General features: G+C 32.8%; 1 protein-coding gene across 10 annotated transcripts in view; it reads right to left on the reverse strand.

The window, feature by feature from the left end:
* The window catches only part of LOC126747994 (disintegrin and metalloproteinase domain-containing protein 10), an 86529-nt gene that overhangs the window by 16985 nt on the left and 54879 nt on the right, over positions 1-14665 (reverse strand). For 3 of the 10 annotated variants that reach the window (XM_050456989.1, XM_050456987.1, XM_050456990.1), the window contains exons 11-14: positions 8022-8237; positions 7107-7388; positions 2754-2928; positions 512-588 (exon numbers count right to left, since the gene is read on the reverse strand). In XM_050456989.1, coding sequence (XP_050312946.1) covers positions 518-588; positions 2754-2928; positions 7107-7388; positions 8022-8237 — 744 coding nt within the window. In that variant the 3' untranslated portion in view covers positions 512-517. Of the gene's footprint in view, positions 1-511; positions 604-2753; positions 2929-7106; positions 7389-8021; positions 8238-14665 lie in introns of all 10 variants that reach the window. The other 7 variants (XM_050456984.1, XM_050456983.1, XM_050456985.1 and 4 more) reach the window with 3 other exon arrangements.

Consider the following 14665-nt stretch of genomic DNA (forward strand, 5'->3'; position numbering starts at 1 on the left):
TTTTAAGAAACTGCTGATTAGGGTATTATAATCAATCAAACAGTTTTTGATGCTCTCAGTCTTTTAAAGACTTTCGAATCGAGATATTCGATAATTAAAAGTTTACTCGTTGCTTGTATTAAAACAGTTGTTTTATTTAATGCCCTTTTCCTATTATAAAACTTAATACATACTTACTTCCTGTCAAACTTTTTATTTCTCATTTCAAGTAGTCCAAAAGTCAAGTAGTTCGATTTTTATTTGACATTCAATTTATAATTTGTCAAAAAATGTTTCGACGTTTTTTTTTCACCATAATGTCGTTTGAGTGCATAAAGTAATTTGGTATTTTTTTTTAATGTTTTCTTCGTTAGTAGAAAAAATGTTTGTACGTTACACGCGTGTAAAATCTCTTTTTTTTTATTCATGGGAAATGGAAAATTTTCCATTCATAAAAAAGGATCATTTTACGCACTTGTTACGTAAATAACTACTTTTTTTGTAATAAAAATAATAAAATTCGCATACTTACTTCCTGTCAGACTTTATTTCTCATTTCGTACGCTTCGGCGTACTGATAGTTGGCAGCTGCTGTAGACGGCCCCGTGGCTATCGGATAATAGTCTGGTTAGTTAAAAAATTAACTTTAGTACATGGTTCTGTGTGTGTTCTTACATAAAACAATTGAATTATATATAAAAAAACAAAAAAAATTGTAATAAGTTATTTACAAAAAGAAGCTTGCTATGGAACGTTTAAAACGCACACAAAAACACATACAAGAAATCGGCAAAAAAAGCTCAAGCATGCGTGCCTTATTTAATTATTTTAAGCATAAGCAATTATTGTAATATAGACAGGCAACACAGAACTGTATAGGGATATAAAACGGTATTTTTCCGACATTCCTTAACAAATTTCTTTTAAAAAGTAGTTTGAAATTCAGAGGAAAGATTCCAGTAGAAAATAGAGGAAAATTGAGAGAGTGCTTAACCGAGAACATTTTAGAATATGGCTTTTGGAACACTTAAAAACAGGCACGATAGACCTGAAAGAAGACTTTTTAAGATAGAGATCTCTTGCAGATTCACCTGAAAAAAGGTTGCGTTTGGGCTCGCAACCAATACCAATGTCCCACCAACCATATAAATATAACCGCTTACACTAGTGTTGTAAAAATCCGGATTCATTCAATATCCGAACAGTATTGATTCGGATGAATGGAAAATTCGGTTTTTTCATCCGGATTAATTCATCCGCTCGATGTCTCGCCCGTTCGGAAAATTATGTCATAATTCGGGCTCGATGCTCGACCGTCCGATAAACGTTTTTTATAGCTGTTTTTCGAATATAAGGTATGCATTAGGCAACCCATTAGACATTTCGTTTTTACGGATTTCTACATGATGTTAAAACTAAAATAGCTAATTATCATTCACTAATTATCATATATTATTTGGAGGAGCTGATTCATAAACGGTAAGGTCGTAAACACAAATTTTTCGTGAATAGTCATTGGGCTAACATCTGAGCACGGAATCTGCAACACAGACTGTAAGTCAAATGTTACTGAGCAAAAACTTTCTTCTCTTGTAGCCCTATCCTTATCTTTAATTTTTTCTGCATTGCAGTCATCCTTTCTTCTTAGACGACTCAGGTAAATCTCGTCATATTCCTGTTGTTGGTCTGCTGTCACTAATTTTTTCTTATTTTTTTCGCACTTCTGGCAGATATCCTTTTTGGGTTTAAAAAAGGATAAATTATACTCTTTTCCAAAAATTCGTTTGTAAGTAATAAACGAGGCAGCTTTTTTATTTTCTTGTCCACATTTCTCTTGATATAAAGAGTACATCTTTGATATTGAAAGTGTGCTATCCAAATATTTCTTTTTTGATGATTTCCGTGTGTAATGGGATTCAATTGTCGGGAAACTTTCAATGTGTAATTTCACGTCGATAACAATACTGTCAGGAGTTTTGTTCCCAGGTTTAGATTTTCCTCTTTTAACTTCTCCAATGTAGGTGCATCCAAGATTGTTTTCTGTTTAATTTAAGCATTTAAACATTCCATTGTCACTTACCTGCATTTATTATTTCTCCAGAAGAACTATCTGAAGGTGGTGTTTTATTCCGGCAAAAATTGTGAGAAATTTCACTCTCTTGGCTTTTCTGACAAAAGCTAACATAATTCTAGAACTCATTTTGTTGATAAAATAAAACCAAAAACCGTCCAAAACTAACTAACGATCTGATCACTATCGGAACATGCTACCAAATAATAACAAAATAAATAATGTTCTCTAACCTCACTTATTATTGGACTTAATGGATTTTTTCTGAGTGTCAAATAATTTATAAACCAATTAAGTGCACTTAATAGATTTTTCCTGAATAATATTTAGTCTCTCCGGACTTAATAACTTGGAAGCTAGACGTATCTCTTCTATTTGAACTATATTGGACTTAACGGGTATTTAGTATGATAGGTTATATTTAAATAGACTTGGCTATGCAAAAAAACGATTTTTTGAAAAAAGTGGACTTTGAAAAACGTGGTTTTCTTTGTACGCCCACCATATACTATTCTGTTTACAAAAGGGAGAAAATTTCGGCATTTAAAAAAATTAATATTTAAGATTTACATATTTAGTTTTTAAACTCGATTACTACACAAGCGAGTAACTACTTAAAATATGCACATCGATAATTCATTAATAAAAGCAAAAAGCAGAGTAAATTAAAAAAAAAATAAATAAAATAATATAAAATACATACATTTACTACCTTTACCTTTGGGAGCCTGATAATGACCCCGTCCCTCCCCGTAACCGGGTCGTGGGCCCCCAGTTTGGCTCCCCGCCGGTCTGCCCCCCCTCTCAGGACGATTTCTGCCCACCCCGGACTGCGGCACTGGTACCTGGTGCCTCCCTGGCCCGCCATGGTGGTACCGCTGTAGAATTGCACGAAATTTTTCGTTTAAAAAAAGGTCCATAAATTAAATTTAATTTAATTAAAAGTGTGGATTAAAAGGTAGGTTTCAGCTTCCCAACAATATAATTATTGAGGGCTGTTATGGCATATCATAAAATATAATTAACAATTGAAACTAGGCAGTTAATATATAATGTTTACTAAAACTAACAACTATTAACATAACAATCAAGTGACACGAATACTTAAAAATGCAATTAAAATATTTAAAAAAATAATAATATACCTGTCTATATTAAATCGTAAATGTTTGTTAACTATTAATGCAATATTATAAAAAAATGAGGGATTAAAAATGTCCTTAAGAGGCCAAGGAATGTCTATACAATGTCTATTTCTAGTAGCTGCTTGATGTATGTATATTTTAGCATTAAATATTACCTTGTTAAACATAAATAGTGGTCATAGATTGTTAAGAGTCTAGTAGCAAAAACGATGTAATGTAAATCTTAGCATATATTTTCGAAAATTTGGACTTGTTTTTGAAGTACATCCTTGAAACTTTCCAGTTTATTATAATTTATGATTTCCTTACAGGTAGTTTTTGAATCAAGTCTTTTAGTGCAATAGAACAGAATTTATCCTCCAAAAGCAACATTTTTCACATAAAAAAACCCAAAATTGCACAAAATTTTCACTTTCTTTTGGAGTAGGTTCTTGAAACTTTCCAGTTTATTATAATTTATGATTTCCTTACTGGTAGTTTTTGAATCAAGCCTTTAAGTACAATAGAACAGAATTTGTCCTCCAAAAGCAACATTTTTCACATGAAAAAACCCAAAATGTTCACTTTTTTTTAGAGTAGATCCTTGAAACTTTCCATGTTATTATAATTCATGGTTTCCTTACTGGTAGTTTTTAAATGAAGTCTCTAAGTACAATAGAACAGAATTTATCCTCCAAAAGCAACATTTTCCACATGAAAAAATCGAAAATTGCCCAAAATTTTCACTTTTTTTTGGAGTAGATTCTTGAAACTTTCCAGTTTATTATAATATATGGTTTCCTTACTGGTAGTTTTTAAATCACCTCTTTAAGTACTATAGAACAGAATTTGTTCCCAAAAAGCAACATTTTTCACATGAAAAAACCCAAAATTGCCCAAAATTTTCACTTTTTTTTGGAGTAGAACCTTGAAACATTTTAGTTTATTATAATTCATGGTTTCCTTAACGGTAGTTTTTAAATCACTTCTCTAAGTTCAATAGAACAGAATTTGTCCCCCAAAAGCAACATTTTCCACATCAAAAAATCCAAAATTGCCCAAAATTTTGACTTTTTTTTGGAGTAGATCCTTGAAACTTTCCAGTTTATTATAATTCATGGTTTCCTTACCGGTAGTTTTTAAATCACCTCTCTAAGTACAATAGAACAGAATTTGTCCCCCAAAAGCACCATTTTCTACATGAAAAAATCCAAAATTGCCCAAAATTTTGACTTTTTTTTTGGAGTAGATCCCTGAAACTTTCCAGTTTATTACAATTCGTGGTTTCCTTACTGGTAGTTTTTAAATCACCTCTCTAAGTATAATAGAACAGAATTTGTCCCCCAAAAGCAGTTTTTCACATGAAAAAATCCAAAATTGCTCAAAATTTTCACTTTTTTTTTGGAGTAGATCCTTAACACTTTCCAGTTTATTATAATTTATGGTTTCCTTAACGGTAGTTTTTAAATTACTTCTCCAAGTACAATAGAACAGAATTTGTCCCCCAAAAGCAACATTTTCCACATGAAAAAACCCAAAATTGCCCAAAATTTTCACTTTTTTTTGGAGTAGATCCTTGAAACATTTTAGTTTATTATAATTCATGGTTTCCTTACCGGTAGTTTTTAAATCACTTCTCTAAGTATAATAGAACAGAATTTGTCCCCCAAAAGCACCATTTTCCACATGAAAAAATCCAAAATTGCCCAAAATTTTCACTTTTTTTTAAAGCAGGTTCTTGAAACTTTCCAGTTTATTATAATTCATGGTTTCCTTACTGATAGTTTTAAAATCAAGTCTCTAAGTACAATAGAACAGAAGTTATCCTCCAAAAGCAACATTTTTGACATGAAAAAAACCAAAGTTGCCCAAAATTTTCACTTTTTTTAAAGCAGGTTCTTGAAACTTTCCAGTTTATTATAATTTATGGTTTCCTTACTGATAGTTTTAAAATCAAGTCTCTAAGTACAATAGAACAGAAGTTATCCTCCAAAAGCAACATTTTTGACATGAAAAAAACCAAAATTGCCCAAAATTTTGACTTTTTTTGGGAGTAGATCCTTGAAACTTTCCAGTTTATTATAGTTCATGGTTTCCTTAACGGTAGTTTTTAAATCACTTCTCTAAATTCAATAGAACAGAATTTGTGCCCCAAAAGCAACATTTTCAACATGAAAAAATCCAAAATTGCCCAAAATGTTGACTTTTTTTTGAGTAGATCCTTGAAACTTTCCAGTTTAATATAATTCATGGTTTCTGTTGCGAACAACGCAATCATTTATTTTAATTTTAACTTAAATATGTTTGCATATCTTCCTTTCTCACATTGCTTTTTACGTAGTCTAATCGGCACGACAAAGCTGTGCCAAGTCAAAAGAAAATCTATAAATAACGGAGTCAAAGAAGCCGCCCCGTTTAAGTTTTGCCGTCGTACAAAAAAAGGTTACCGGGAACCAAGCAGCGCGATGCAAAAATCTAATATTGACCGATCAGTGTTCCAGCAGTCGAGTTACTGACAAAAGCTCAAGAGGGTCTCAACCCGCCTAATCGTTTCTTTTACGATTTTCACGTGCCCTTAATGTTTTGTTTTTAAAATTAATAGTTTCTGCCCCAAGAAACTTTTATACAAGTTATCAGTTAAAGGGTTTTTAATTATGAAGTTAATTAAACCTGTGAACGAGTCAGTTCAATCAATTTAATCATGAAAACCGTAAATTTCTAGCCTGGAAGAATTACAAGTTGGTAACCTTTCTGCTGGGTGACTAAGTATACAGATTGGGTCTTTGTAGCTTTGTACTCTTTGTAATGTCAAATATGTAGTAAAGCAAACAAACAAGTGTTAAAGGTGCAAGTAAACAAAAAGAAGTGAGTGCAAACAACCTGTAAAAAGTGAAAACAAAAAGTGTCCTGTTTGGAGTATAAATACTGGAATTAACGGACTACTGTAAGTGTTTTGAAACTATTTTTATGTAATAACTATTTTGTGCCAACTGTGTTTACTTTGGCTTTGACATAATTCGTTGCAAATGTCAACATTTTTGTAATTATTTAGTTTTAGTTTGTAGCTTTCATAAAGTTAAGGTTTTTATGAATGAATGAGAGAGGGTGCATGTGAATTCTGTTAAATATTTTGGTATCCAATGTTGCCACATTTATTTCTTGGAAATTAAATAATTAGTTTGTTTGTGTATAAAGCGGTTTTTTATTCAAAGTTGCCACCCAGTGTCCTAAATAATACAGTTGCTATTGTATGGAAAAAATAGATGCTTTCTGATAAAGCTTGATATTGGAATCAGTTTCTAATATATCTGTACGGTGGGAATTTCACCTCCCACACGTAACAGTTTCCTTACTGGAGGTTTTTAAATCAAGTCTCTAGGTACAATAGAACAGAATTTGTCCCCCAAAAGCACCATTTTCCACATGAAAAAACCCAAAATTGCCCAAAATTTTGACTTTTTTTTGGAGTAGATCCTTGAAACTTTCCAGTTTATTATAATTCATGGTTTCCTTACTGGAGGTTTTTAAATCAAGTCTCTAGGTACAATAGAACAGAATTTGTCCCCCAAAAGCAACATTTTCCACATGAAAAAATTCAAAATTGCCCAAAATTTTGACTTTTTTTGGAGTAGATCCTTGAAACTTTCCAGTTTATTATCATTCATGATTTCCTTACTGGCAGTTTTCAAATCAATTATCTAAGTACAATAGAACACATTAACATTAAATTTAAAGAAGACTAAAATTTATTATAGTCAGCAAAGAAAACTTTAAAAATATACCAGTGCCAGAAATAACAGAAATAATTGATCATTATGAATGAAAAAGAAAAAATCCACTCCCACTAGAGCAAGAACAAATAAATATTTTAAATAAACAAACTACAGTAATCTCTTTAAAATGACAATAAATATAAAAAAAAACAAACTCACCATTCTTCGAAGCGTGTTCATCGGTCTCCGAAGGGTGTCGCTAATGCGTCTGGCCGGGGGTTTTTTCGGATTCGACGAGGGCGTGTGCACGGCGCAACATTTAATAAACAACCCCATGAAAATAATGAAGGCCACGCCCAAGAGAAGCACCGCCCACCAATACACCGTGACCCACTGCGCAACCGTCGAAAGCGTTTTTTTATCCAATAGGAAATTCATCAGGCGAACTAGCGGGCCGTCGGCATCCACGGCGCGACATTTGAGAAAAACGTCACAGTATCCCTAAAAAAAAAACAAAACACATCGAGTTGGAAGACATATATCTTATAACATCGTTAAGGTGAAAAGGATCTATGGTTACGCGTGTTTCGTTCATAGTGTAAGGCACTGTCAGGGCTCAAATCATAATTATAAAGTGGCTAAACTCAGAAACGCCTTAAAAGCACCCACACTAATTTCCTATGATCGAGCTTTCGTTTCCATACCAGTATATTAGTTTTAACTATTCAATGCTTAATTTTGTTTTTACCATTTAATAAAGAAGCTGAGGTAGTTTCATACTGGAATTAATTCGCAGGAGTGCAAGCTCGTTCAATTCCAGTAAAATCTACCGTCTTGCAAACATATTCAACAGTGCACGATTAAATTGCCTACTAAGTCTCCCGATTTATCTCCGAGTGATTTTTTCCTTTAGGGAGAAAATTACTAGACGTGCTCCTAGTTTAAACGAACTTCGATACCAAAAGTGACGCTGCATAATATTCCAGAACTCAACTATTGCACACGCTTTAACATACTATTGAATTTCCTATAATCGGGCTTTCGTTTCCATACCGGTATATTAGTTTTCACAATTCAATGTTTATTAATTTAACTTTTTCAGAGAAAATTCAACATATAAATGATTATACTTACTTGATAATTATCACAGGGTGATCCGGGTCTTAAACTAATACCCCCAAAAGGCAACCCGACTTTGTCGGCAAACTCGCTGGTACTTCGACAAATGTCGGTGCCGTTTTGACACGCCAGTTCGCACAGTTTCCGTTTGTCGATGTCGGGATGGTCCTGGGAGGTTAGAGAACACGCCTGGAGGTTCCATTCTAGGCATATCGATCCAGCACATTCGCCCTAAATAGAAGTTGAAACCGTGATATATATGTGAGTGTTGTGGTGTTGTCGAGGCATTAATTTGTTAAAGCAAGTTTTTACTTTTCCTCAAAATATTTCGATGAAAAGTTTGAATATTCTTGAAGGGGCTTTGGACCAAGAAAAAGCATTTCTTACCAAAACATTTCATATATCAACGATTCTTGTACCTTTAAAACTTTTTGAGTTAGAGGCAATTATGTCTTACACAGTCCAAGAGCCACCAAATTTGACGTTTTAAACTGTTATTGCTGCATCAAGATTTTTAGTCATTAAGGGACATTTTAGGGTGTAACTCGAGAACCAGTGAAAATATTTCAATAATTCTTTCACACGAATACAGGCGGATTCCTGAGGATCAATTTGAGGGTAAAAACGTCATTTTTGGTTCAAGAACTTGGCAATTAGGGCAGTTTTTGTTGATGCACTAATTTTTATAACAAATTTTCACTTTCACTCAAAATATTTCGATGAAAAATTGAAATAATCTTAAAAGGGTTTTGGACCAAGAAAGTGTATTTATTTGCAAATCATTTTATATATGAACGATTTTTGTATCTTGAAAACTTTTTGAGTTAGAGGCAATTATGACTTAAAAGGTCCAAGACCCCCTGAATTTGACGTTTTTAAACTTTTATTGCAGCATCTAGATTTTTAGTCATTAAGGGACATTTTAGGGCATAACTCGAGAACCAGTGAAAATATTTCAATAATTCTTTCACACGAATACAGGCGGATTCCTGAGGATCAATTTGAGGGTAAAAACGTCATTTTTGGTTCAAGAACTTGGCAATTAGGGCAGTTTTTATTGATGCACTAATTTTTATAACAAATTTTCACGTTCACTCAAAATATTTCGATGAAAAATTGAAATACTCTTAAAAGGGTTTTGGACCAAGAAAGTGTATTTATTTGCAAATCATTTTATATATGAACGATTTTTGTATCTCGAAAACTTTTTGAGTTAGAGGCAACTATGCCTTTCAAGGTCCAAGACCCCCTGAATTTGACGTTTTTAAACTTTTATTGCAGCATCTAGATTTTTAGTCATTAAGGGACATTTTAGGGTGTAACTCGAGAACCAGTGAAAATATTTCAATAATTCTTTCACACGAATACAGGCGGATTCCTGAGGATCAATTTGAGGGTAAAAACGTCATTTTTGGTTCAAGAACTTGGCAATTAGGGCAGTTTTTATTGATGCACTAATTTTTATAACAAATTTTCACGTTCACTCAAAATATTTCGATGAAAAATTGAAATACTCTTAAAAGGGTTTTGGACCAAGAAAGTGTATTTATTTGCAAATCATTTTATATATGAACGATTTTTGTATCTCGAAAACTTTTTGAGTTAGAGGCAATTATGACTTAAAAGGTCCAAGACCTCCCGAATTTGACGTTTTTAAACACTTATTGCAGCATCAAGATAAGTCATTAAGGGACATTTTAGGGCATAACTCGAGAACCAGTGAAAATATTTCAATAATTCTTTCACACGAATACAGGGGGATCCTTGAAGAAGGATTTAAGGGTAAAGACGTCAATTTTGGTTCAAGAACTTGGCAGTTAGAACACTTGTTGTTGAGACACAAATTTTTATATCAAATTTTCACTTTCACTTACAATATTCCGATGAAAAGTTTGAATATTCTTAAAAGGGCTTTGGACCAAGAAAAAGCATTTCCTACCAAACAATTTCATGTATAAACGATTCTTGTACCTCTAAAACTTTTTGAGTTAGAGGCAATTTTGTTTTGCAAGGTCCAAGACCCACTGAATGTAGTTTTTCAACTTTTATTGCTGCATCAAGATTTGTAGTCATTAACGGACATTTTAGGGCATAACTCGGGAAGCAGTGCAAATATTTCAATAATTCTTTCACACAAATACAGGTGGATTCCTGAGGATCAATTTGAGGGCAAAAACTTCATTGTGGGTTAAAGAACTTGGCAATTAGGGCAGTTTTTGTTGATGCACTAATTCTTATAATAAACTTTCACTTTCACTCAAAATATTTCGATGAAAAATTTAAATATTCTTCAAAGGGCTTTGGACCAAGAAAGGGCATTTCTTACCAAACAATTTCATATATCAACGATTATTGTACCTCAAAAACTTTTTGAGTTAGAGGCAATTATGCCTTTTAAGGTCCAAGGCCCACTGAATGCAGTTTTTAAACTTCTATTGCAGCATCAAGATTTTTAGTCATTAAGGGACATTTTAGGGCATAACTCGGGAACCAGTGAAAATATTTCAATAATTCTTTTACACGAATACAGGCGGATTCCTGAGGATCAATTTGAGGGTAAAAACGTCATTTTTGGTTCAAGAATTTGGCAGTTAGAACACTTGTTGTTGAGACACAAATTTTTATATCAAATTTTCACTTTCACTCAAAATATTTCGATGAAAAGTTTCAATATTCTTAAAAGGGGTTTGGAACAAGAAAGGGCATTTCTTACCAAATAATTTCATATATAAACGATTTTTGTACCTCAAAAACTTTTTGAGTTAGAGGCAATTATGCCTTTTAAGGTCCAAGGCCCACTGAATGCAGTTTTTAAACTTTTATTGCTGCATCAAGATTTGTAGTCATTAAGGGACATTTTAGGGCATAACTCTGGAAGCAGTGCAAATATTTCAATAATTCTTTGACACAAATACAGGTGGATTCCTGAGGATCAATTTGAGGGCAAAAACTTCATTGTGGGTTAAAGAACTTGGCAATTAGGGCAGTTTTTGTTGATGCACTAATTCTTATAATAAACTTTCACTTTCACTCAAAATATTTCGATGAAAAATTTAAATATTCTTCAAAGGGCTTTGGACCAAGAAAGGGCATTTCTTACCAAACAATTTCATATATCAACGATTCTTGTACCTCAAAAACTTTTTGAGTTAGATGCAATTATGCCTTTTAAGGTCCAAGGCCCACTGAATGCAGTTTTTAAACTTCTATTGCAGCATCAAGATTTTTAGTCATTAAGGGACATTTTAGGGCATAACTCGGGAACCAGTGAAAATATTTCAATAATTCTTTTACACGAATACAGGCGGATTCCTGAGGATCAATTTGAGGGTAAAAACGTCATTTTTGGTTCAAGAACTTGGCAATTAGGGCAGTTTTTGTTGATGCACTAATTTTTATAACAAATTTTCACTTTCACTTAAAATATTTCGATGAAAAATTGAAATACACTTAAAAGGGTTTTGGACCAAGAAAGTGCATTTATTTGCAAATCATTTCATATTTCAACGATTCTTGTACCTCTAAAACTTTTTGAGTTAAAGGCAATTTTGTTTTGCAAGGTCCAAGACCCACTGAATGTAGTTTTTTAACTTTTATTGCTGCATCAAGATTTGTAGTCATTAACGGACATTTTAGGGCATAACTCGGGAAGCAGTGCAAATATTTCAATAATTCTTTCACACAAATACAGGTGGATTCCTGAGGATCAATTTGAGGGCAAGAACTTCATTGTGGGTTAAAGAACTTGGCAATTAGGGCAGTTTTTGTTGATGCACTAATTCTTATAACAAACTTTCACTTTCACTCAAAATATTTCGATGAAAAATTTAAATATTCTTCAAAGGGCTTTGGACCAAGAAAGGGCATTTCTTACCAAACAATTTCATATATCAACGATTCTTGTACCTCAAAAACTTTTTGAGTTAGAGGCAATTTTATTTTGCAAGGTCCAAGACCCACTGAATGTAGTTTTTCAACTTTTATTGCTGCATCAAGATTTGTAGTCATTAAGGGACATTTTAGGGCATAACTTGGGAGCCAGTGCAAATATTTCAATATTTTATTCACACGAATACAGGGGGATACTTGAAGAAGGATTTGAGGGTAAAAACGTCATTTTGGATTAAAGAACTGGGCAGTTAGAACACTTTTTGTTGAGACACACATTTTTGTATCAAATTTTCACTTTCACTTACAATATTTCGATGAAAAATTTAAATATTCTTTAAAGGGCTTTGGACCAAGAAAGGGCATTTCTTACCAAACAATTTCATATATCAACGATTCTTGTACCTCAAAAACTTTTTGAGTTAGAGGCAATTATGCCTTTTAAGGTCCAAGGCCCACTGAATGCAGTTTTTAAACTTATTGCTGCATCAAGATTTGTAGTCATTAAGGGACATTTTAGGGCATAACTCGGGAAGCAGTGCAAATATTTAAATAATTCTTTGACACAAATACAGGTGGATTCCTGAGGATCAATTTGAGGGCAAAAACTTCATTGTGGGTTAAAGAACTTGGCAATTAGGGCAGTTTTTGTTGAGACACTAATTTTTATAACAAATTTTCACTTTTCCTCAAAATATTTCGATGAAAAATTGAAATATTCTTAAAGGGGCTTTGGACCAAGAAAGTGTATTTATTTGCAAATAATTTCATATATGAACGATTTTTGTACCTCAATTACATTTTGAGTTAGAGCGAATTATGTCTTACAAGGTCCAAGACCCCCCGAATTTGACGTTTTTAAACTTTTATTGCAGCATCAAGATTTTTAGTTATTAAGGGACATTTTAGGGCATAACTCGGGAACCAGTGAAAATATTTAAATAACTCTTTCACACAAATACAGGGGGATCCTTGAAGAAGGATTTGAGGGTAAAAAGTCAATTTTGGTTCAAGAACTTGGCAGTTAGAACACTTGTTGTTGAGACAAAAATTTTTATATCAAATTTTCACTTTCACTTACAATATTTCGATGAAAAGTTTCAATATTCTTAAAAGGGGTTTGGAACAAGAAAGGGCATTTCTTACCAAATAATTTCATATATAAACGATTTTTGTACCTCAAAAACTTTTTGAGTTAGAGGCAATTATGCCTTTTAAGGTCCAAGGCCCACTGAATGCAGTTTTTAAACTTTTATTGCTGCATCAAGATTTGTAGTCATTAAGGGACATTTTAGGGCATAACTCGGGAAGCAGTGCAAATATTTCAATAATTCTTTGACACAAATACAGGTGGATTCCTGAGGATCAATTTGAGGGCAAAAACTTCATTGTGGGTTAAAGAACTTGGCAATTAGGGCAGTTTTTGTTGATGCACTAATTTTTATAACAAATTCTCACTTTTCCTCAAAATATTTCGATGAAAAATTGAAATATTCTTAAAGGGGCTTTGGACCAAGAAAGGGCATTTCTTACCAAACATTTTCATATATCAACGATTCTTGTACCTCAAAAACTTTTTGAGTTAGAGGCAATTATGCCTTTTAAGGTCCAAGGCCCACTGAATGCAGTTTTTAAACTTCTATTGCAGCATCAAGATTTTTAGTCATTAAGGGACATTTTAGGGCATAACTCGGGAACCAGTAAAAATATTTCAATAATTCTTTTACACGAATACAGGCGGATTCCTGAGGATCAATTTGAGGGTAAAAACGTCATTTTTGGTTCAAGAACTTGGCAATTAGGGCAGTTTTTGTTGATGCACTAATTTTTATAACAAATTTTCACTTTTCCTCAAAATATTTTGATGAAAAATTAAAATACTCTTAAAAGGGCTTTGGACCAAGAAAGGGCATTTCTTACCAAATAATTCCATATATAAACGATTCTTGTACCTCTAAAACTTTTTGAGTTAGAGGCAATTTAGTTTTGCAAGGTCCAAGACCCACTGAATGTAGTTTATCAACTTTTATTGCTGCATTAAGATTTGTAGTCATTAAGGGACATTTTAGGGCATAACTCGGGAAGCAGTGCAAATATTTCAATAATTCTTTCACACAAATACAGGTGGATTCCTGAGGATCAATTTGAGGGCAAAAACTTCATTGTGGGTTAAAGAACTTGGCAATTAGGGCAGTTTTTGTTGAGACACTAATTTTTATAACAAATTTTCACTTTTCCTCAAAATATTTCGATGAAAAATTGAAATACTCTTAAAAGGGTTTTGGACCAAGAAAGTGTATTTATTTGCAAATAATTTCATATATGAACGATTTTTGTACCTCAAATACATTTTGAGTTAGAGCGAATTATGTCTTACAAGGTCCAAGACCCCCCGAATTTGACGTTTTTAAACTTTTATTGCAGCATCAAGATTTTTAGTCATTAAGGGATATTTTAGGGCATAACTCGGGAACCAGTGAAAATATTTCAATAATTCTTTCACACAAATACAAACGGATTCTTGAAGAAGGATTTGAGTGTAAAAACGTCAATTTTGGTTCAAGAACTTGGCAGTTAGAACACTTTTTGTTGAGACACACATTTTTGTATCAAATTTTCACTTTCACTTACAATATTTCGATGAAAAGTTTGAATATTCTTAAAAGGGGTTTGTACCAAGAAAGGGCATTTCTTACCAAATAATTTCATATATAAACGATTCTTGTACCTCTAAAACTTTTTGAGTTAGAGGCAATTTTGTTTTGCAAGGT

Source organism: Anthonomus grandis, chromosome 20, assembly GCF_022605725.1.
Source record: "Anthonomus grandis grandis chromosome 20, icAntGran1.3, whole genome shotgun sequence".
Classification (NCBI taxonomy): Eukaryota; Metazoa; Arthropoda; class Insecta; order Coleoptera; family Curculionidae; genus Anthonomus; species Anthonomus grandis.